The 25323-nt window shown below is 43.4% G+C and overlaps 1 protein-coding gene across 2 annotated transcripts in view; it reads right to left on the reverse strand.

Moving 5' to 3' along the window:
* Positions 1-16538: 16538 nt before the first annotated feature.
* EVA1A (eva-1 homolog A, regulator of programmed cell death) overlaps positions 16539-25323 on the reverse strand; it is a 218605-nt gene continuing 209820 nt past the window's right edge. For both annotated transcript variants that reach the window (XM_071547773.1, XM_071547774.1), the window contains one exon: positions 16539-17447. In XM_071547773.1, coding sequence (XP_071403874.1) covers positions 17077-17447 — 371 coding nt within the window. In that variant the 3' untranslated portion in view covers positions 16539-17076. The remainder of the gene's footprint in view (positions 17448-25323) is intronic.

Consider the following 25323-nt stretch of genomic DNA (forward strand, 5'->3'; position numbering starts at 1 on the left):
TTATTTGTATCCCCCTTGGCACAGGTCAGACCTGGGCCAGCTTGCAGGGCACAGGCACAATGTGCAGGTTAGCACAGGGACCAGTAGGTCATTTGGATGCAGCCATCCTGGTTTGGGGATTAGAGGGGTTAAAATAAGCATAAATGTCATAAAAGGCCTCACAGTCAAAGACAGCTACTCATCCATTTTATTTGCTGGTACAGAAGGAGCTGCTAATGGCAAACTAAGGATACAACAGGTCAGTTCAGGAGTTTCTCGAGGAACCGGAGGTGTTGTGGAGGGGACACTGGTATTGCTGAGGGCCAGTCAGCACTGCTAGGAAGTCAGGGCAAGGAGATTCCCCTCCCTGTTGTACACAACGAAAGGATCTGCCTGCAAAACTCATTTTGCTCCACAGGTTTGCAGTGCATGTTTTTTGTCTTGGGATGAGGAACAGGGTTACTTGCTCACAGGTACCTCAGAAAAAGTTAACAGTGAGAGCTGAGGAGTCCTCCAAAGGTGAAATATTTTCTGTTCATTAGATAAAATGAACTATGAAATTCCAGTGCCAGAGCTCATCAGAAATAATTTTTCCTTTTTATTTTTTTTTTGTTTTAATAAAGTACTATGATTATTTTTTTTTAATCTCCACAGGAATGTTCTGGGGTTTTGTTTTGTCTTGTTTTGTTTCTTTCCCAGAGGAGAGGGAAGATCTGTTTTCAGGACTAAAAGCACCTGGAAATAAAATGCATGATTTACACAGACCTTAAAAAATTTATGCTTGGGCTCTTTGCATTTCTTGAGGCTTACTGGTGAGCACTGGCATTTTGTGTCCAGACACAACCTATTACAAGGCAGATGTCTTAACCTTAAACTCTTCTCAGCACAAATATGCAAGCTGTGCTTTCTCATCCAGACACTTCTGCCTTAATTCTTTTTTTTTGGCTTTACTACTTTTTTTTTGCAGTTTTTCTTCATTGTTTTTAAATTTAAAAAAAAATCCATTTTAAAAATCAAAATCATAAAAGATGAAGCAAAACAAAGTGTTGTGAAGATAACACAGCTTGAGATTCTCTGGCAGGATTTAGCTGCCCTTAGCACTAAATGGCAAAGTCTTGCTCCAAAAGCCCAGGCAATACAAGATACAGGAAAAACCCAATCTAGTTAGAAATGTAGCTTCATTTAGTCAAAATTAATCATGACACTTATGTAGAAACTCCATGTTGTTACACCAGCCCAATGATTCAGTGCAACATTTACAAAGATTTTCCCTCTTCCATTTGCTAAAATATTGTGTGTGTGTGTGGCTCGGCTTCCCAAACGCAGATTTGGGCAGGGCTGTCCCCACGTGGGTGGGCCCTTCCAGCCTGCGCAGTGGATTTTAGGTGAGGCTCAGCCTGCGCAGAACTGGCCCCACCGTTTCAGTCCTGAGGTTCATCTGCCACGGCCGAGTGAGCTTGGACAGTGCCAGTGAAGTCCTCAGGACTAGAACCTACAGCACCCGGCATTTCCCAGGAGGTCTCCCATCCAAGTACTAATCCGGGGCTGACCCTGCTGAGCTTCCGAGATCTGACGGGATCAGATGTCAGGGAGGCATTTAACTGCCTCTTACTAAAAATTACTAAAATTTAACTGCCTCTTACTAAAATATTAATGCAAAAGCAACATCTGCCAAAGGCGTTGGATTCATTGTTCTCTGAGGTAACATGCTACAAAATGTCACTGTCTTGGGTTAGGCTGGCAAAAAGACAACTGTCCAAGACAGAGAAAAGGTGTTCCTCCCCCTCCAACCAGCCAAGGGAAAAAGGAAGAGGGAGAGGAAAAAAAACCCTCAAACCAGGTTTATGCAGAAACTAACTATGTGTATTTATACGGAAAAGAGAAAAGTAAGAGAGAACTACAATATAACACACACACAAGTTATGTATAGTATAACAAGATATAACTTCCCACTCCCCAGTTAATACAAAGTGTATTACTCTAAATCTATAAGTACTCTAAAGACACCCTGCAAGAAAGAGAAAGTATAACAACAAAATATTTCTACTTCCCTGAACTCAAACTAAATGCAAGCAGCAGCAGCCGGAGCAGGGCCTGGCATAGTAGAGGAGCTGCCAGACGTCCTCTTACTGAAGCCATGATGGAACTGAACTAACACCTCCCACTGCTGCCCCGTATCTTAAGTTTGTGTCATCTGGTATGAAATACTTCCTTGGTTACCCAGTCAGGTGAGAGCTGTCTCCCAATCCACATAGATTCTCTGAGCCTGACAATTTGAGGCCTAGCTAAGAACACTACAGTCACACAAAGGGGGTTAGAGCTGCAAAGAGAAGTGGGTTTCTATCCTGAATGTTTAATTCTGCTCAATCCTTAGGATCCGCCAAGGCTCTCTCTGAACCACCCTGATCCAAAGTTCGCCAGATTCCTGTCACTGGCCCTAGGCAAAAGTGCTGAGACCTTACACGGCCTTCCAATACTTGAACCAAGGGACAAAACACACCTTGAAGTCTCAAAATCTTTATGGTGCCCAGAAAAGCCTTCACTGAGCAAGTAATCTGTTCTGCCTTAGACACCTATCTCAGGATGAGCTTACTCATCTTTGAGAAAGTTCTGACTTCTAAATATGTATATATTGATGGGGCCAGCAAAAACTAACCCATACTTACATGTCTTCATCTTGGCCTATATTAGGGCAGACAGGTCATGTGTGATAGTCAGCTAATTCCTTCACACATGCTGATGATCTTCAGTTACACTTGGAGGAAGCATGCAAAGACCATAGTGCCCATTGCTCTCCCAAAATATACACACATGACCATCTTTGTGCCGACCATGGTGCTTGAACAGCAGGATATCACAGCAACAGGACTACAACAATCAAGTTCTTCTGACTCTGAGGCTTTGCTGGGTGGTGCCGAGGTCTGCCCCACACCAAACATAAGCCAGAGAATCAGCAAGTCCTCAGAGTATATAAATATTGTTTTGAACATGGAGTCCTAGACCAAGTAAGAGATGAGGAGGTGATGGATACTTTGTTAGAGACCGAGACCTCTACTCAGGGCTGTGAATTTACCCAGATTTTAAGTTTGACAAGAGTTAGGTATTGCAATGCCTGAAACACATTATAGACTCATTTTCTAGAACCTTCACAAGAGGGGAGTGGGAAAAACAATGAAAAACTTTCCAACACACTGCTCCAAGCCAAAGTTTAGTCTGACTGAATAGCTATAGAGTGAGAGTAACTCTCTGGTAAAGTATTTTTCCTGCACCAGCTCAATTTAAAGGTTATTATTCAGAGCACTTCACTTCTTTCAGACTAAGAAAAAGCACTGATCTTTTTAAGTGGTGCCCATGACTCATTAGTTCTGTTTTTATGCTTCTGTCTTCAAAACATTTTTAGTTCAGGATGAGCATTATAAATTGCTTGCTACGCACAGGGAAATGCACTGAGTTGTGTACAGGGCTCTGCCTCTGGAAAAGTTGGAACAGAGTTTATGACAAAACCCAGGAAAACAGCTTGCTTAATGATGGCCATGCCATGTTTTCCGGGTTATGATTAACACCAGAGAGCTGACATTGCTTAGCTCAAATGGTGTTTTCAGCACAGATCTGGGAAGGATCCAAAGTTTCTTTTTGTTAATTTGTCAGAGTGGATTAATTTTTCAGCATCCCATTACTTGAATGCAGCCCGCCCAGCTTCAGGCTTCGATGTGAGAGGCCAATGATACTGAGCTGACAGAAGTTGTGGGCAGACAGACAGAGCCCACATGTGGTACAGAGCTCCAGGAACTTTCTGAGGACATCTGGAGATCAGCTTCCTGCTCATGAGTAAGACTTGAAGGATGTATCTCAGACAAAGCTTGTCTACTTCCACAGCTAAGCAATCAGTTCCCAGAGAAATCAGTCCCAGAATCACAACTGCTGGTTCTTGGAAATTATCTGCCCTTGCCTTGCAGCTCTAATGGGACACCAGAAAAAGATAATATGCAGCACAACTGTTATTCAAGCGCTGGATACCAACTCTGAAATATTCCACTAAATAGGCTCTCTCACTTAACATCAGTAAGAAGTTCCAATGAGGATCAAGCCCCAGTAACTACACAACCAAAGGGAAACATGGTCTGAATCCAAACTTTGCATCATTGAGATAGTGAAGAACAGAGACATCAAAATAAATGGCTGTGATGAGCAGGTCTAAGTCTTTTGCAGGCAGCCACGTGCTCTCTCACCCCATGGTCTGAATTAGCCAGCTCTGTTCCACAAAGCAGAACTGTAGCACAAAAGCATCAAATTGTTAGTCTGTCAAACACTGCATATGTTATCTCCGGCTAGACAGAGCTTGTTGTAGTCAGAGACACTGTCCCCTCTTCTGTACCCGTCAGTGGGGTGTTAGTCATGTCCCTGCTTCCTGCCTCCTGTTTGCAAAGCCACAGGTGAGTATAACAGACCCATCTCATTATTCTGTACATGATGTATATGAGAAAACTAGGTCTGCTTCAGGCACAGAAGTGGGTTTCTTAGCAAAACCAGAACATTATACTTTTCACTCCTGCAGATTCAGTGATTGCATTGGAGTTCTCACTGATTTCATTGCTGCATTTATTGGCCACCTTCTCTTGTACAACCTAAATCAGAAAAACTCTACTGAAACCAGTGCTTAGATGTGGCATTTAGGGCTATGGATTAGTGGTGGAGTTGACAGTGCTGGGTTAATGGTTGGACTCAATGATCTTAGAGGTCTTTCCCTTCATTAATGATGTCATGATTTTATTGCATCTTGTAACAAGACAGTGTAGAAGTTTCTCTGTAGTTCATTTGCTTTTAATTAACAAATCAATTGCAAGGACCTTCTTAACCTTTTATGTATTCATTCCCATAACAGATGAAACATCAATCACTAAAAGAAATGTGATGTAAAAAAAAAAGCAGCATGAAGTGAAATTCAGGCCCTTTGCCATCTGTTCTCTTTGTTGTTCTCTATTCAAAAGAAAGACCTACAGCACACACATCTGCTGTACCTGAATGAAGAAGCTCTTGCATACATCAGCATGGATGCTGGGAGGGTTAAGCCTGAAATTCATGACCAAATGACAATGACAATTGAGTGAACAATGGAAAAGGAATCGTTGGGAATACTGCAATATTAAACATGATGGAATGGCTCACAGAGACCAGCAGCAAGCCCAGAGTTGTATATACACCTATTTTCTTTTTCATAAATGCAGGGTAACACTCTCAAAAGCTGCAGCTTTATGTGACCAAAACCAGCTCCTTACAAAACTCATCAGTCTTTGAGAGGAGAGTTGTTTCCTGCTACCCCAAGAGATGCTGAGGCACATAGTCCTGCTCCACCAGAACCCCCCTATCCAGAGTAACTCTTGCTCTCAAGTTTTGGTGACAAACTCTTTCTTGTTAAACTTTACAGCTTTACAGTGCTGAATACAAAATCCTTTAACACAGTTTATGTAGAAAGACAAGAAAGCTTACAAATTGTCTAAGGTGGATCTCCATGAAAAAATTAAGATATTACTATGGTTAAGTACAAAGTGCCCATTTTCCAAAGGAGTGACTGATCATCAGGATATGGGTCTGTGTGCTCTGTTTTGTGTTTTTGTTTGCACATATGCATATGCATGCATTTTAGTGTGCTTTCAGTTCTCCATCTGAAGCTTTCCTGTGTGCATAGGATAACAGAGTTCTCTCTGGGACAGAAACCAGAAGTGACCTTGAAAATATTTCTAAGTTCTGAGAACGAAATGTGGGAATGAAGTTACAGGAAGAGCTGAGTTATGTTCTTCAGATCCCCGTGACTTCAATACTAATAAATCACCTCATCTCTCACTCAGGAAAGGAGGAGAAGCAGCCAGGCTGTTGGCACCAGCAAAGACTGGCCTGGGTTTGAGATGCTGAACTCTTCAGTGCTAGGAAAATCCATATGCACAAAGGCAGAGGAAGTAACTTCTATAGCAGCAATCAGGGTGAGGACTTGGGATAGGAAAGACACCAAAAACTTTGCTAGTTCTTAGTGAGATCTTTCTAAAATAAGTCACAGAATAATTTTCAAGCTGGAAAGTCATGGACATTTGTTATTTTCAAGGGATGGTGCACAGTTCTAGCATGTAATGTGTCATGTTTATAGAGCATCTTTGCCCAATGATTGCTCAAAATACACACCACCATTAAGTTGTTTTGCCTCTATGGTTATAAGGCAGTGAAGGACAATGTGCCTTTGAAACATAATGAATACTCTGGCAGAAGGTCAGTAAGGAAATTATGGCCATGTTATGAAAAAAAAAAACAAAGATAAAATACAATCCTATAACTACATGACATAGAATTGAGGTTGAAAGATTAAAATCTCACAGCCAAGGCAATCTTGTGTTCAGAAGTTTGCAATTGTGAATCACACTGGAAGGGTTTCTCTCTTTGAAGAGATAATTTTGAGAAAAATGACTCCAAAGCAATATTCAGAGTCCTGCACTGAACTAATCAGTGCAAGTCACTTCCATGGACCTTGAGTACGTCAATATTTCATTCAGTCAAATGGAAGTTCTACCAGCTTTTTTAACTGTTTTACTCTAAGTAATTCTATTTTACACAAGAGTGCACTTGTCCTTCTGTTTTTTTCCATAGGATCAGCAACAAATACAGATAACCCTGCTTAGAAATCACAAATGTCATTCTTCCTCATCATCGATACATTCAGGAAGTAGCTCACTATCATCTTAAGGGGGATTTCTTTAGTCTTCTTGAAATATCTCCAGATTTCTTCCTATCTGAGCAGTAGCTAATGCTTTTCCACCTAAGTCAGGAAAAACATCTCCTTGGTAAAATATATAAAAGTCATGTTTTAGTGGCCTAAAAGGAATCACCTATCTTAAGACTTGTGGTTGCTCCACTTCACAGACTAAGACCTAAGTATCTCACTACCCTCTTGTATTCAGACACTCTTGTAGCTTGGACATCTAAAGGAGTAACCCTGCAAAGAGGAAAGAGGAGTCACCGTCAGATATAACAAATTTTCATAGGCAGACAAATGTCTAAAGAGGCAGTTCCAGAAAATGAAGCCCAAGGGAGCAGCATCTGCTAAGAAATACCTCATTGTTACCCCCTGCAGTCACAAAACCAGAGAACATAAGCATATTACTAACAGTATCATTCACTGAGGGATGTAAAGGTGGTTGTCAACATTCATTCTGGTTTTGCTTCTGAATGGCTGATCCAAAAACGCTGGAGTGCTTTCACAGAGGTTGGAGGAGAGGAGGCACATCCTCACCAACAAAATACCTCTGCCACACTCTCAGCCTTCATGGGAGAAGAATGGATGGAGGGTGCTCAACCTCTGTGTGGTGGTAGAGAAAGTGCTACACACACATCAGCTTCCCTCTCTCCCACCTTCCTCCCTCTCAGCCCCAAGACACATAATGTTTCCTCTCTGACTTATAAGGATGATGGCTACAAATCCAATAAGCATTGTTGGGACCCATATCCCGTCAGGGGGTCTCAGTGAGTGTATCAACATGATATCAAGAAAGTAAACTTAGAAGGCAGTTAAATGCCTCCCTGACATCCGATCCCGTCAGATCTCGGAAGCTCAGCAGGGTCAGCCCCAGATTAGTACTTGGATGGGAGACCTCCTGGGAAATGCCGGGGGCTGTAGGTTCTAGTCCTGAGGACTTCACTGGCACTGTCCAAGCTCACTCGGCTGTGGCAGATGAACCTCAGGACTGAAACGGTGGGGCCAGTTCTGCGCACGCTGAGCCTCACCTAAAACCCACTGCGCAGGCTGGAAGGGCCCACCCACGTGGGGACAGCCCTGCCCAAATCTGCGTTCGTGAAGCCGAGCCACACACACACACACACAAACTTAGGACTTTCAGCTTCTAAACCACTTAAGTAAAAGGAAAACCTGTAGTGACTATTTCTATAACAAGCCAGTTTCCCTCAACTGGGCCAACTCTGGCCAGGGGCAAAACTCTCCCCACATGGGCAGGAACATCACCAAGAGGAGGGTGTTGAACAGCTCTATTGCTGCATTGCTCTACTACCAGTACATGGCCACAGCACAGCCCTGCATTTAGATAAAGACAGTGTATTGTATAGAAAAGGGTCTCAGTGTCACACATTTTATGGATGGCAAGAGCTGCTCAGACCATCTAATACTTCTGTACCACATGTCAAGGCCTCTGAATTTCCATCTGATCCAGAAGGAGGAATGTCATTCAGAAACCCCTTACACTGATTAAAAATTTCCCTTCGCATTGAAATCATCGCATGTTAATTTCTTCCAATCCCTAATTTTGCTGTTATTCAAAAAGTCTGGTTTCTGTGCAGCCTGACCTTAGCTTCACCTTCATTGGCTCCTGGTTAGTAGGATTACTTAAGCAGTTTTCAGCAAAAGATTTCTTTGCTTAAAAAAAAAAAAAAAAAAGGAACAGATTTGTGGAAAAGGGTTAGTTGTAGTAGATTTTCTCAATTCATTCCTGTTAGGCAATTTTTAATTGAAATATTCCAGATTGCAAGTCAAAAACTTTTTCTGTGTCACTGGATATGAAATAGAAATGGTCCAAATTAAAATTATACACTCAGAAACTATTTACTCCTTCATCCTTTCCCTGGAAGAGATCTGTGTGGGTGTATTAGACATAAACACTGACTGCTGTCACTGCTGCTTTCGGTTTTCAATGGCAATTTACAATAAGGCAGTAAATATAATTAGTTCACATTCAAATGGTATTTTTCCCTTCTGGAAGACAGAGCAAATTTCATAGTCAGTGTATAAATAGGCCTGTGGTAAATCACATCCCACCAGCTGGCCATACAGCTCCAGCCACATCAAGCTGCTTACAAGAAGAAATGAGATTTTCCTTTTGTGGAAGGTAGAGAGGACTTATTCTGCACCAGAAAACATTTTTACCGCTGAAAGTAGATAATGTTCTGGAAATAAAACTTTTAAAGGTTGATATTTTATCCCAAAGGACCAAGTAACCTACTGAAGACTGTGTCATAACCTATGACATCAGGCAATGAGCCTCTAGGACTTCAGCTGGGGAGAGATTTTGGAATGCCTGGAGGTTGGTAGAGGAACCTGATTGCTGGGAAGCAGGGTGCTTAGATTCAAGGGGCTCTCTGTTTCCCAGGCCTCTGCTCTCCTCTCCTCTGCTCTGTTCTGCTCTCCTCTCCTCTCTTCCCCATCAGGAACCTCAGACGACAAACACATCTATATCCTCCCATTCTTCCCACACTGCAGCCTCTCTCCTTGCTGCGTCACCCCTTTTCCTCCCTATGCAGGTCTCTCCGTGGAGGAAACATCATGATCTTCCACCAGGCAGGAGGCCAAGCTGGGGATGGGAAGGAGGTTTGCTATCCTGGCTGCCCTCCATGTGTGAGGCTGGAAGGGACATGGAGTGTGTAGAGAATTGTGTTTGGAGCAGGAGGGATCCTGAATGGGCAAAAGTCCATTCCATGGGGTACTCCAGTCCTCAGCAAGTGAGCTGAGGAGAGGCTCAGCCTCACCAGCCTCATTCCTTCTTCTGCTGAGGGTGTTTGCCCTCCACTGGTTCACAAGGGTATCTCCTAAGGGATGCAGAATCACTGGTACTGTAATCCTGACCACAAATCCAGACAAGGAGGCCTGCCTGCACAGGAAGCATCAGGGGAATTCTAAAAGTACAAAAAGATTGTGGGTGGCAGCTTTTAGGGACTTGTCAGACAGCATTTAACCTTCCCTTCCAGGAGAAGCATCCTCTGGAAGTGCTGTTTGATGAGATCTGAAGTCCTCAAGGGAGTATTGTTACCAATCACTTTTTCTGTTTTTTCAGTCAGTTCTCAGAAACAAACTTGTCATTGCCAGACCACTTCCAGTTCCAGGAGAAAAGTCCTGCATTGGCTTTGGATGCAAAGTCACCAGTTCTGACTCACATTGGTTTGCTTGATCCTTCTTGAACTTTTTCTCTTAAATTGCCCTTTTAAAAGATTCCAGGAATGCACAGATATTTTACTGGTACTGTAATCATGTTGGGAGCTTGGACACCCAGGACAGCTATGGGCTGAAACAGCAACACACAGATACTGCTGGGTCTGTTCCTTCAGAGCAGAACAGTGCTTTTTTCCAGAAAGGAAAGAAATTCATACACAGAACAGTTCTGAAAAACCATTGGACGCCTCTGAATGCTGCTGTTCTGGGTGGTCTAGAGGCTTGAATAATGCAGGAACTGGAGGAAGGAGAGCTACTTCTGTCCCTTCTAAACAGTTCATTCATTTAAAAAGTCCTCTCGCATTAGGAATGAAAAGAGGACCATTCCTCATAAAAAGGGATTTTAAAGACTTTTGCAAGAAATGGAATGTACAAATTACTGCCTTCTGAAAAGCCAAAGGATGTTTTTCCATGGCACTGCATCCCTAGAAAAGTGCTGTGGGGAGTTTTTGTTTCACTCATGATACAGAGTATCATCAGACTCCAAACACAACCAGAAAATAAACAAGCCAAGTCAATGTTCCACCAGAAACTGCAAAGAAATACATCTTTTTGCTTAAATGTCCCATTTCAGGTTTTTTAAATGCCACTTCCCACCACATTATAGCTTATATTTCTCCATGAAGTCATAATGGAAAGGGAAAGGTGTTTTCTCTTAGCTAAAAGAAAGAAACTTGACTTTCTTCCCATCTGCTGTCACTCTTTGTCCTCAGAAAGTTTTTACTCCAAAAAACATAAACTTATTATGCAAGAGAAATGATTGAAGCTCTCAGGAGGTGCCAAAGTGGCAATGTTTACATTTAGCAAAGGACAAAAAGCCTCAGCAGAAATTGGTTCCCCTCGAGACTGTATTTGCCCTGTTCAAGCTCAGCCTCAACATGAGGATTTCCTTTCCTTCTCAGTCACCCAGCTTTGCTCAGAACAATGTCCTTCAACAGAAAAAAACCAATTCAAATCCAATTCCTTCCACCACTCATTCCTGCCCCAAATCTACACGTTGTTCAACAGAAAAATGGCAGATCAACTATTGAAAGCCAAGATCCATTCCAGTGCCATAACTCCATGTTTCCTCAGTTGCTAGTGGAAAACAGGCAGCACAGGTCCCCAGCCACCCAGGAGAAGCAGAGGAGGGGAGATCAGTCACAGGAATGGGGTCTGCCACAAGTTACAGCTGTAGCCATAATTGGCCAGTCTAGGGGGGAAATGGGAGGAGGACTCTAAGGAGTTACTCAGCAAAGGAGTAAGAGGAGGGACTGGGACATACAAAGGAAAAAAACACTTCCAAAGAATGATGGATTGGATATTAGCACAATAGAATAGTCCCCTCCACTGATTAGAAGTTCCTCCTGCAGGACAGTTGATACAACTCATGACATACTCTTTGAAGAACTCTCTATTAAAATTAATGTCTCTAAATCAAAAATAAGAAATACCCACCTAAATATTTTCCCAAGCATTTTATTTAGATTCTGTTACTGTAGAATGAAAAAAAAAAAAACCACACTTGGATTTGCTTGGGAGGGGATGCTGAGGATTTAGTTTTATCAATTCATTTTGTCATTAGGATGAGAGGGGAAAAGAGAAAGCAGGTGTGAGAAAACATAAAATCAGGTGGTGATTTTCTGGAATGAAAAATACATACATATTTTGAAACATTTTCAGGACGATTCTCATAGTCCTGAGTGGTTTGGGAAGCAACCACGTGTTTGCAAGTGTACAAGTGCACTGTGAAGCCATCACTGGCACATGCATGTCGGTGGGTAACTTACCACCTGTCTACTCCCACACCCCAAATTCGTGTCCCCTCCAGCGCTGAAAAATCAGACTGTCCCTCAGGTCCCTCAGGAACTGGTACCAGATGAGCAGGCCAGAAATCTTGCGATTTTTGGCAGGTTGTAATAGTAGTGATGGATATGATGGATGCCTGGCCATGCTCGTGGTCCTGACCACAGTGCCCCAGTACTACATCAACAGCCTTTTGACATCAGAGAGTGGCTCCATTCCCTTGGCTCTTGTTGAAGCTTCAGCACCAGGAAACCCTGTTTGGTGATTACAGGTCTGGCAGCAGGAGTCGGCTATCCCCCATTTCCAACCTGTTAAGGGTCCTAATCAGAGTTTTGGCATGGAACACATTGGTGCAGCACCTCCTCTCCTTTTGGGAGCCTTCTTGAGCTGCTCACTGGTGATCAAACAGAGGGAAAAGAGATTTGGCGGTGACGTCCATCAAACCTGACTCTGGAGTTCTGTCCAAATTTTCAGGTACTTGAACAAGGAATGAATCTTATAGCTCCCCTCCACAAGCAGACACTTTCTCATGGGCCAGCTGCACTCTTTTAGCCTCAGGGACAAACCCACCCATTTTTCAGGAGAGGCCCACATGAGAACTGGTAGGCTTTGATGATATGAGCAAGAGTCTACCAAAACACACTTCCCAGAACATCCATTGCACAAACACCTCCAAGCAGTTTTCATGGCCATGGCTCAGCCCACAGGTAATTCCCAGGGATGTCACACCAGTGCCCCAGGGCTCTCTGCTGCAATACTCCAAATGCTGACATTGCATCACTGTCCCTGGAATAGATCCATTCAGTAGTGGGTAATTAAAACCCCCAAAGCAACTGATTTGCTTAAATATTCCTAAACCCCACACCCACTTAGAGTGAACAAGCACCTTCAGACCAGGGGTGTAGCAATGTACACACAGTGCAACATAATGGTGAAGATTCAAAACCATTTCTGGTTTTTTGATTCACTGTGTTCAACTGAGAGCCGTTGAGACAACCACAAAATTAGACTAATAGACAAGAAGGGAGGAAATTACATGAAGGGACAAGCTGCACCAATTCTAATGAGTGGACAAATAAATGCAAACAATGCTGAGAATTATTTTTGGGAGGGTATCTAAGGACACTTGAAGCTCAGATTGGATTATTAAAATTGCACTATGATGAAGACCTCCGTAATGATTCTGAGCAGAAGGATATCTGGGCCAGTCTAAGATGATTAATTGCTTGTGACACCTCCAGAAACTCGAGACACTCCATGCAGCACAAAAGGAAATTCAGATTCCCTGCAGCACCACAGGCATATGCTGTACATCCTGGCAGTACAGCGGCTCATGGAGCTCGCTTTATTTGTGTAGCCCCTGGGGTGCTGGGGAAGATGGCAGGCAAGGGGTTAAGTAGTGGCACTGAGGCTTCTGGAAGGGAAAGGCATGGCTCATTAACCAGCTGGAATTCATTGAGGATATGAACACCGGAGTGGACATGGGAAAGGCAGCAAACATCATATTACTGAGATTTTCAGGGTACATTGAACACAGGTCTGCAAAAGAGGTCAGTGCCAATGGGCCAGGTGATAGTGGGAGGGGAAAACAGCCCTGAGAAGTCAGGGGTGATGGGGAGCAAGTAGGAGAGCAGAGTGGGTATCTGACTGGAATAATCTGCTCTCTCTGCATACAGAGCTGTGGCCTTTTCTGTAACCAGCCCCATCTGACCCATCTCTTCCATGAGTTCAGCTTCCCCCAGGAGTACGACCCTCAATTTTCCAACCCACCACATTCGTTTACAAAGTTAACATGGTACAGCCTATCAAACTGCACAACTCTGTGGCTACTAATCCAAGTATCCTGCAATTTGTAGAGGTGTGAAAGTATCCAGCACAGGCACTTCACTTCTCAAGGCTCAAGTGGCCCAAGCCTGAACTCCTGCAGATGGTACATGGCAACTTCAATGCTGATTCTTTTAAATACAATGTCATGTGCTTCCCCCTATTATCACCTGGCTGAGCAACTGAGTCCAGGATTGCTCTGTTATTCTTGGTTATAAAATTCTATAGTTAAACTGGGGCATAAAGAAGATATTCACTTGGAAAATTATCTCAGCATCTTTTTATCCAAAAGGTCACTGATTAAGAAATTCATCCATGAAACAGGAAAAATTGATTTCAACTCCTTTATCTGTATTGGAGAATTTGAATAGTGTTATTGTGGAAATAATATTTCACTTTAATGTAAAAAATTAAGTAAGCATGGAAGTAAGAGAGCAGAGTTATGCATAGTCTCCTACAAGAGAGATTCACATCAGGCCAGCAGAAAAGCATTTATTCTCTGCTCTCTGGCTCTGTGAGTGTTTTAGTACTTCATATGTGAAGACAAGGATGGAAACCAGACTAGTCCCAACATCTGTATGCTCAAGATACTCTTATGTCAGGTAAGAAATACAGATCTGACCCTGCCCCCAGTGACTCCATCTCTTCTATACTCCAGGTGACTGTGTTGGCTCCACTGATAGAGCTAAAAGCAAATCACCAACTCCTGTCCACAAATTTTGACTGTGTTTTGTCCCCCAAACTATTCAGCACTTTTGGGACAAATCCAGGAATAGTTACAGAATGACTTAAAGTCTTATGCTTTGCTCAAAGGATCGGACTTTTTTCTTTAGTCAAAGTCTTCTTAGAAACGCATGTCCCTGAGAACAAAAATAGGAGCCAGAAGGCACATGAAGGTATTGCACGTGCTGTGAAGGCAGTGAGACTACTTGTGTTACATCTTCTTACCTAGGGCAAGGTTGGGATGGGCTTGTCTGCTCAACCCTGCTCCTTTGTATTGCAGACTTCATCTGGAAGATTTACAGCAGAGCTAGCAATGCTAAGGGAGAACTGCTCATCCATTTGTAACTCGAGTTCTGTTGTGATTTACATTTGAAGGAGAAATGTTAATCCCCCAGTTGCATATCAGGTATACTCAGATTTACCACTGTTGCTCTTTCCTCCGGTCAAAAAAAAAAATCATTTGGGAAAGTCATACCCATAAATCCATTCATTTATAACATTTTTAAAATCGGTTTTGCAAGCTATCTCCCAGGACATAGCACTCCAAATCTGAAAATATGCTGTCCTTTAAACACCAAGGCTGAGGAACTGTATTGTTATAGGGGAAAACATATGGCCAACAAAATTGATCCCACTGACCTCATCCTATCATTTTGCTCCTCAACACCTTCAGCAGAGTGCAATCAACATTCCAGCTAAAGCACCTGGTAATGCATCCCGGGCTTGGGATCTGCCTCCTGCTTCATTTCTAAATATTAGCTGTAAAATTACATCCCAGTTCAATACTAAGTATTTCCATTCAAATCTTCATGGAACCAGGCCTAGGAATCACTCTGCAGTGCTAGAATTGCCTTCCCAAGTGAAGCCACCTCTCAGCAATCAGCCTGACCTCTGATGTCACCAGTACCACCAGCTGCAGTTACTCCACTTCATTCCTACCCTGAAAGAGCCAGGAGAAATAGTTGTGGGCACTTGAAATGCAGCTTTCCTCAGCCATGGAAAGAGCCCCATAGGAATGCCAAGGGGCACCAAGAATGCCCCTGGTGCTGTGGATCAGTCCTGCCACGCAGCTGTTTGTCACAGCACATGAACTCTTACAGCCCCTCTCTAACATCCTCAGTTATCTTGTGGCCAGATCCACCCATCATCATCTCTCCTTAGGGAAAGTTCTGGGTACTCAGAGCTTTTGGTGTTTCTTTGCATTGCCAGCATTTGGTGAACTCTTTAGATAAAAACATGCCTAAGTGAGAGAGGACCACACCCCAAAGCCATGCAGGCAACAGCAGTGTCACACAGACGTGAAACACATCAAGTTCTGTGACTGAAGTGGTGTGAACTGGTGCTTGGGAGTGAGCAGAGTGGTGATATCCCATTGAAAACTTCCTGGGACAACTGAAGAAGCACTAAAACATTGTGCTTTTTCTTCCATGAATTTTTTTGCTTCTGATCCAGATATGATTTGAGTCTTGGGGACAAGTATGCTTTGGGTGGCCCCTTGAGAACCACCACATTGCTCAGCTGCTGCTGCCCATGTGCACCACAGAAGTGGACTGATGGGCTTGCAGCCAAAGAAAAAAGGTGCCTCCAGTTTCCAGCATGCAGAAAACATCCGACTTGATTGCTTGTAGAGGTGTGCTACTCTTCCAAAGCATCTCCCTCAAGCAACACTAGTGCCAAAAGTGAGGATGAAAATTCAAACCCATTGAAGCAAACCAGAGTTTATTCAGCATCTATTACCCATTTTGTTGTCATATGTGGCTTCTTCGGTCTTGATTTTCCTCTGGTAAACACAGACCTTTTTTATTATTTTTTTAATAAAATATATAAAACATTGTGCATTGCTATCCATAGGAAAACTGTAGTTTAACAACAACAACAAAAAAGAATAAGGCACATTCCTGTGCAGCATCTTCAAATATATATATATATATATTTAAAACAAAACAAAAAGAAAACCTTTTTCAACCTCTTTGAGGTTGTTAACTTCTCACCAGTCACTGACACATCTCTTATATTACCATAATTTCACTGTTGGAGGTGGGTTGGGTTGTGTTTGACAGGGGCCAGCAGGGAGAACAGATTCAAAAAAATAATAGGATTTTATCCCTGAGGTGTCAGTAAAAAACCTAAATGTTCCCACTGGAAAGGAAGATGAAAAGACAGCCATAAATAACTGAATACACTATGGCAAACATCCAAGCACCGAGATGATTTCACGATGGAAGAATCCCCCTCCCGCCCACCCCCCAGTTCTTAACGAGTCGTATTTGCTGTTGGGTTTTAATCAGGTTAATCTCATGGCTTCTGAAGTCACAAGACAATCCATCAGGATGCACTTCTCCCTCCATTCCCAAATCTTTCCAGAATTGCAATTTTGTTCACAATTCTCCCAAGTCCTTGGGAAAGGGAAACCATAAAATCCTAAACGAAAACCAACTCCTGGACAACTTCTCTCCTTAGCCAAGAGAGAAGCACTCATATTGCAGCATGCCAAACACCATATCCCATGTGGGAGGACCGTAATTGTCACCTTCCTGCCTGCTACTAAGAAATGAAGTTGGCAACACCTCTGTTCAAACCAGAAAGTGTCTGTGAAGAGAGGTGATAGCAATATGTCAGAGAGAAGGAGATGGGGAAAGCTTTATTGCTGTCCATCCACACCGCTCCAAATAGCACACCTGAGAGGAAAATGGGAGACCCCCACACCATATTCCTTCCCTCCCTCTCCTCTGTGATGTGTGGAGAAGCCCCAGGGTGCAGGGCAGGACAGTTGGACTCCCCCCATCACTTTAGTAGTAGCGGTTGAGGCTCCTGGTCCCTGGGATGTCAGGCTGGCCATTCATCCAGATCTCCCGGATGATGCGCTCCCGCTCTTCCAGCCGCTGCGCTCGCTCCAGCTCCTCTGCCGAAGTGAAGACGTTCATGTTCAAAGTCCTCTCGAACCTGCGGTGCCTGCGGGCAGACAGGTCCGAGGTGGTGTCCGAATCGTCGTCACTGTCGCTGCTGTCGCTGTCGCTCTCCCGCTCCCGAGGAGGCTTTTTGGAGGAGGAGCGTTTGCAGTCCGTTCGACAGGACACCCTGAGCACCAGGGCCAGCAGGGTCAGGACAAGTCCAATACACACTCCAGAGACAAAATACAGCGCAGCCCGCTCCGGGTTTTCTGCAAGGAGAAAGGAAATGATGGTCGAGAACAACCCTTAAAAGAACAGAACATACACAGCCTCCCTGTGCACACACCAGACACAGTCTCTGGAGGGGCAGAGTTTACAGTGAATGCTTTTACTTCCATGCCCTCCTTTTTCTCTTCCCCTCGGGGAAATCAGGAAGAAGAATTTAAACAGTGGATTTGCTGCCAAGGCATTTGCCCATATGCAGAATGTGGGTTTGCTGCAGTCATGTCTTGGAGTTGTTTGGAAGGCAAAGGAGCAGCCTTTGTGATTTCCCACGAGATTGACACCAGGGTGCTGCATACCCAGCAGCAGGTAAGTGCATCTTGCTGTCACATTCACTATCTTCTTAACAGGCATAAAGATGATTACAAAACTTTATATGCTCTCTGTGCTGTCGCCCAACTGAAATGGGAGGCTTGGCAGCATGGAAAAAATGTGCATTATTTATTCATAGGTTTTATTTGCTTATCTAAGGCAAGTGTGCTGGCTTCCCGCCCAGACCACCAAAATGTATACCTGTGCTCCACAGGCATAGCTGGAGTCAGTGCACTAACAGGATGAATCCTGCACAGCCACATTTCTGAGGTGATATAACTGGACTCCAAAGGATCCACAATGCTTTTCAAACTTGTTTATTTACCACCTTCTTTTCTCTTTTTTTTTCACAGGACAACTTAGAAGCGTAATTACGATAAATGGGTTAACTGCAATTCCCCTGGGCTGAATCTCCTTGGTTTATAGGCATACAAAATGGGTAAAGGTGAACCCAGCAGAAGTGTCAAGGCCAGCTCTACTCAGCAGTGCCTGCTGAGTGTCCTGAGTTGAAGGATGGAGTCAGTTCCTCAGATGAGTCTTATTCCCTTGAACTCAGTGATGGATTTGTAACAGCTCCCACCAGCTGAGAGCCTGACATTCGGCCCCAAAAGATCTCTGTAGCTAAAAGGTTATGCTCCACTTTCACTTCCCCCTACTGTGTTTCAAAAGCTGCCCTTTCCAGCGAATTTCCTTAAAGCAAAGTTTGCAGAAGGTGAACTGGAAACTATTTGGAGATGTTAAAAACTCAACAGGACAAGACTCTGCTCTAATTTCAAAGCTGGCTCTAAATCTGCAGTTAGCCATGTTCTGAGTAGGGGGTTGGACCAGCTGACTCCCAGAGGTCTCTTCCAATCTAAATTATTCTGTAATTCTGTGGTCAGAACCCAAACACTGTCTTGAGCACCATTCAAGGCAGCTCCATGCCTGGATGTGTTCATGGAAGAGTTACAAAGACAAAACACCTTTGTGCTCTTCTCTTCTCTCCCAAATGAATCTCAAAGGTGACTGACAACCCAAGGTGGAGGAAGATGTCAAGACAGTCTGAAAATTGGCTAATAAAACATTAAACTGATGAGTGGTCGGTGGTGATGGCATGGGGAGAAAATCCGGCTGAAGAGAGAAGAAAAAAAGGAGGAAAGTGCAGCAGACACATTCAGTAAGTTCAAAAAGAGAAAGAGGTGGACCAACCACCTGCAAACTCTGCTGTGACACAAAGAACAAACAGGACATTAAAGTGAATGTGACAGTAGGTCTATGAGGGGAAGGTTGCAACTAGATGGTCTTAAAGGTTCCTTTCAACCAAACCATTCTATGAAATGCAGCAGTAGTTAGTAGTAGGAAAGCCAAGTGAGACCAAAGCCAAAGCTTTTAAACTAAGATACTTTGACAAAAGTGATAGCAAAAATCCAAAGGTAAAAGATAAGATACAGGAGAAACTCTTCTTCCAATGAAGCCAATGACTACTCTGAACTCAAGGGGCAAACCTCAAAGCAAAACTGCAGCCCTGTTTGTGCAGTAGCAAAGCTGCTGCTGTCGCCCATCCGGTCTTGAGTGGACAGTAAAGAAGTGGCTTAAATTTCAGAGATTTGAAAACACCAGGAAAAGCAGAACCACTACCTGATAACACTTTTACCTTCATGTGCAATATAACTGAGGACAGTAATCACCAAGCTCCTTTTGCACGTAGCCCTAAGGAGGGCTCTAGGGACATCCGGAGCACGGCAGTGTGAGAAGAGCAGATTAGCAGGATTGATGTGTTTGCACTGGAAGGTGCCGAGGTGCTGCCTTGGCTCTGCCTGGCTGACAGGATGCCAGGCACACTCTCTTGAGCACCACATTCTGCACACACATGGGCTTAATTTGGTTGCATTAGTTCCATGACTCGGTCCTTTAAAGCAACTTACAAAAAATACTTAGAAGGGAGCCCGAGACACAGACACACGCGGTTTCTCTGCCCATGCTTTTGCCCATGTCTTGCTTTTGCTTTCTCCCCCACATGCCTTTTTCCATTCTACTGTATCCAGTTCATAAGCAAAATGCTTCAATTGCTACTTAAGTAACCATTTTTCATCCCCCTGCTTGTGCTTGTATGTACAGACCTTCATGTAGTGCGATGGCCGTAATTGAATCTTTGGGCTCCAGTGGCATTTATGAGCTCCTACAGCTACTCTGTCAATATCTGAGACACTGTCTGGACTTCCTCACAGAGCTATAACCCTATATTCAACTGCAGTCTTGGCATTTATCATACGTACAATCCACTTGCACAGCAGCATCTCTCTTTTTTCACAGCAGAAAGAGCAACTTAAGCTAAAAAATATGGGCTCACTCTGCTTTTTCTCAGCTGAAGGAGCCAAGTCAGCAATAGCCTAGATTTGGGGGTTTGACAGCCCTTTAGTGATTTTGAAAACCTCCTCCATTTCATGTTCTACTTGCAAAGAGCAAAAAGGGGCAAATGGATGCGCAGTATCTTTCAAAAACTCAAGAGTGACTCAGATGCATCATACCAACACTGAAGCTCCTCAAAACAGTCATTATGCTCGGAAAAAAAGTTCTTTAAAAGTGTATGAACATCAGTAGCAGGAGTTAACATAATTTTTATATACATTCATGTGTGTGTGTGTGTACACTCATTAACACATATTTGACCAGTGTAGCTTTTTCTTCACTGCTGTGGGTGCCAGCTCAGAGCTTCTAGCAGGACCCAGTTGCCACCAATCTCTTTAGCTGGGGTTACCTCCCCCTTTCCTTGTCCTTCTGAACTGAAAGCGTTGATCAAAATGTCACTGATTCAAGCCTGAATTTAATCCATGCAGACAAATATATATGCTCTATATAACCCTCTATATAAAAGCCACCATTTTCTAGGCTCTCAAACTGCTCAAAAATTAGAAACACATTTTATTTTATTTTTCCAATGAAACCAGCAGCAATTACAGAGCCTATTTCCTAAGGGCTAACAATCTGCTGGGAGCATCAGCCCAGACTCTCATTAATTCCCCAGGAAATGCCCCAGGCCAAGGTTGCTATTGCTATTATAATAAATTGTTTCAATAAATAATAAAAAAAATCTAAGCATTAATGCTGCTGGCTTCCTGTGATGGTTTCATGCATTCGGAAACCTCAGTGGGGAGGAAAATTTCAGAGGGCCCCCAGTAAAAGGTTCAACATTAAGCATGGGCAGACAAACAGTAGGAGTAGTATCTTCTAGGGAATTTACAGTTAGCTCCACAGGCTGCTGAAATCCCTTTGCAGAACAGAGGAAGCTCTCCAGGAGCCCCTTATTAATGAAGCTCAGGCCAAGCAGTCAAAAAGTTGAAATTATATCCCCTGAGTTGTATTTTGGAAGACCCTTGTTAATAACTTGGCATCAAAGCTTTGCTTATGGAAGAATAATAATACAGGGATTTGTGGAGGTTTCCCTCCAAGCTTCATCCTGAATGCAATGACAAAACTGGAAGAAGTCTCCTTTCCAAAAGGAGGTACTGGAAGAGCTCTGATACAATTTGGATGTTTAATATTTATATAAGCACAAAGTTCTGGTCTTGCTAGTAGACAATGAATGCAAAGACAGTTTCAGCTGTCACTGAGACAGGTGAAGTCTTTCGACACTCAGGCAAGTTTTGGAACAGGTCCCTGACAAATAACAGGTCTAAGGTTATAGGCAGAGATTGCATCTAATTAAAAACCTAATTCTATAAAAAAATCATCTTTCAAATTAAGGGTGTTTCTGAGTCTTTTGCAAGACTGAACTCTAAATAATAGTTATGAGTTTGATCAGCTGCTACATTCACTCCTCACTGACATTGTTCACACTTTCTCCCTGTTTCAGAAGAAATAGATTCTGGAAGCTGGGATAAGACTACCACCTAACTGGCTCTGATACCTAACCATGATGATAACTGCAAATCAAGACTCCTGCAGAGAGGTTTTGCTTCCTGCTGTGCTGTTCCATAGGAACATTCCCAACTTTTATATGGGAACATCAGTCAAAAAGATGGTGGAAACAAGCACAGGGGCTTTCACTAATACTGGCACTTCTCCATTCTGTGCACTGTAAGACTCTGTGTGTGTAAGTAACCAAGCCTGCAGACTCTTCATCTGCAGCTCCCACCCAGAACTGCTATCTTGTGCAGAGAATGTGAACACCATTGAGCACAGAAGTGATCCCACTATTTGTGGATGCTCCCCTCAGGCTAAGAGATAACTCAGTGCTATGAGGCAGGAAAAGTAGCAGGGTGGATCATCCTTTCCAGCGTGCACTATACCCATGAAGTAGCAAAAGCCCATAGCTTCTCTTTCCTGCAGTGTTTCTGAGGGTATCCACCACCCTCTGACCCAAGAGAAAAAACATTTTTCTTTGTTGCCCCTGCTTCTTTCCAGTTTGGATTCACTAACTCCTGTTTTGAGCCAACTCACCAGCATGGGGAAGCCCTGAATGCAGCACTTTTAATCTGCAGAGAGTACCTGAGGGATGTTTTCAGTGCCATGAAACAGATCAGTCCTTGCACTACTGTTTCTCTTGGGCACCAAGGCTGTGGTCAGGAGGAGTGGGAGGATGTGTGACCCAGAACCAGCCCTCTCTGGCTGCCAATATCCTGCTCTCCTCAGCAGTCACTATAATGGATCCTCTATGGACATCAACAGCTGCTGTGGCTTGTGTTGCCTTCAGGGCCCCAAACTCAGGAAGGCACAAAAACAATCCAACAGCTCTGCTATTCAAAATCTACAATATGAAGAGGGATGGTTTCTCAGTGTTCTAGTTTTATGCAAATGATATTTATGCCCTGTGACACAGTTTCTCTTTGAAGTCATAAGCTAAAACCTCCACATATTCACATACAACAAAATAAATCATGACAAATCCATCATTTCCACTAAAAGCAGAGGGCTAAATTACATGCAGCAGATAAACATGGTTTAGGACATCTGCTGTTTCAATCCCTGGAGCTGTCTATCAATTATTTTTCTAATAAATAACAAACTGAACATCCATATCACTGAGATTAAAACCCATCTAACAGCCATAGTTAAGAGCACTGGACCTGGAAAACACACCATGTTCTGAACTCAGCTCTGGAAACCAAAGTTGTGAGGTCTGAGGTTACCTATTTGACATCCAGTGGATGTGAACACAACACAAGGAGACCACATCACGAGAGGACAAGCAAATCCCCCAGCAACATGACAGTTAAAGTTGTTTGTGCTACAGTAAAGGCAAGACTGTCACCTTATGAAGGGCATGAATCAAGGTCTTGCACCCTAAAAAACCAACACAGAATCAAAAGAGTTCTGCTGTGGTTAATGGAAGCAAAGTCCATGGGGCATTGTCAGCAGTCCTGAATCATAGTCCCAAGTGCCCCTGACTATAAATCCTACAGACTTCTGCTGCCAATTACTGTTCAGATGGGGAACATAATATTAACAGCATTTCATTTTATAGTAAGGTTGAGAACGCAGGTATTTTCATGTCAAAAAATGGTAGCTGGAGGTAAGTGGGGAAGAAGTGTGAAGGACAGAAGAGTTCTTCAAAGCTTATTTTTCTAATTTTGCCTTAGAAAACCCATGCAGCTATCTCCTGTGATGAACACTACTAATTCCACTTAATTGCCTGATTCTTATAGTTGTCAAGAAAAGACAGATCCTGCTGCAACCACTGGATGTGTAGAAAAGCAGAACTTCATATAATCATTCATGGTCCTTTTAGAAGGACCCTTCACTAAGTAATGTGTAGAAACACTCTTACTCATCTCCTCAGTGATTACAAAAGGCAAAGCCCAAGTTATCGGTTTTACATCCAAACACTTCTCTGTAGCAGGATGGTGGCACCTCAGCAAGAGCATGGCACCAAGGATGGGCCAATATTTAATGAATTAGCGAGACTGAGTGGCACACAGACAAGAAAACCTCACAAAGACTGGATTTTTAGACAATATAGACCTCAGTGCTCAAGAACAGCATAACTGCCTTACAGTGGTGCTAGCAGACCAGCCACAGGATACAGAATTGTCAACAGCATGTACTAAAAGAGCAGCACATTTATACTATTTATACTACTAGGAAAGTGTCCTAGTTCAGCAGGAGGGACCAGCTAACCCTGTGTGGGGGTGATCAAAGCTGTGTATTCTACCCCCTCTATTCATGCCCCAAGGTCAATGGGCCATTAGCAGCAGCTGCCCAGGGAGTTATTAGCACCTTCACACCCAGCCTGAGGGGGTGTGGCTGCCAATGGGCCATCAACAGTTCAATACCCCCTGGCTCCCAGAGTTAATCACCCATTGTGTGAGTCCCTGTCCAGGGGGAGGGACTGGGTGCTCCCTGAGGGTACATAAGTGGTGGGTAAGAAGACCTCAGGAACTTCTCGTCGGATCCAGAGGAGCAGCAGGACCTCGACAGCAGGAGATCACCACTCTCGCCCAGACCACAGCCCTTGCCTGCACCAACAGGTTTTTCATTTCCTTTTGCTCTGGACTTGGGGGAGCCACAGGGGTCTCAGCACAAGGGCAAACAAACCCCCTTGGGTTTGTGCCCCAGGACACTGGGTTATACTGCTGGGTTTTTGTGAGTTGAAAGCAATTTCCCTTTTGTGTCAGTGTTGTTATTGTAATATTATTATTAAATTTTATCCCTGACTTATAATCTCTCCCGTGGTGAATTCATTTCCCCTGCTGGTTCGTCTTTAAACCAGCACACAAAGAAATAAGGACACAAACCTTCCATTAAACAGATGGAGAACACTCAAGAAAAAAGTGACCATAAATAGTTGAGAGGCCAGTTACACAGCAACCAGGGCATATTTTTGTGAAAGCAGCAGAAATTGGCCTGAAATATGCTGAATTAGTGCATCTGATGTCATTCAGACAGTGCTCTTTCATTCTCCATTTTTTGAATTATTTCCTTGAACTCTGCTGACAAGGTATCTCATGCTGTGGGACATATTTGCACTCTACCTGCCTCTACTGTCCTTTTCCCTATCAGTGGTACTGACCCCAAGCATTCTGTAGGGCACACAATCTTTATTTCAGAGAATCATAGAATGGTTTGGGTTGGAAGGGACCTTAAAGACCATCTTGTTCCAACTCCCCTGCCATGGGCAGGGACACCTTCCACTAGACCAGGTTGCTCAGGGCCCCATCCAGCCTGGCCTTGAACACTTCCAGGGATGGGGCATCCACAGAGTCTCTGGGCAACCTGTGCCAGGGCCTCACCATTCTCTCAGTAAAGAATTTCTTCCTAATATCTAACATAAACCCACCCTCTTCCAGTTTTTATCACTTTTCTTTCACCATTCACAGTGAATCTTTTTAGGAGAGAGCTCCTCTTTTACTTGAAAGATATAGGTAGGTGAAAGATAAACTGTGATCCAAGAAAATCTTACTCTAAACTAGATTTAAATATTTAATTAAGTAGACTCCGAAGTTACTTCATCTTCACACTTCTACTGAAGATAGGCCAAATTCTCTTAAGCAGTATAATGTTCTGAGTGCTGCTTATTTTCCAAATTACAGGACAACAAACTTGCCTCCCTAATGAGCCAAGCTTTGATCTCTA

This window comes from Pithys albifrons, chromosome 2, assembly GCF_047495875.1.
Source record: "Pithys albifrons albifrons isolate INPA30051 chromosome 2, PitAlb_v1, whole genome shotgun sequence".
In the NCBI taxonomy this organism is placed as follows: Eukaryota; Metazoa; Chordata; class Aves; order Passeriformes; family Thamnophilidae; genus Pithys; species Pithys albifrons.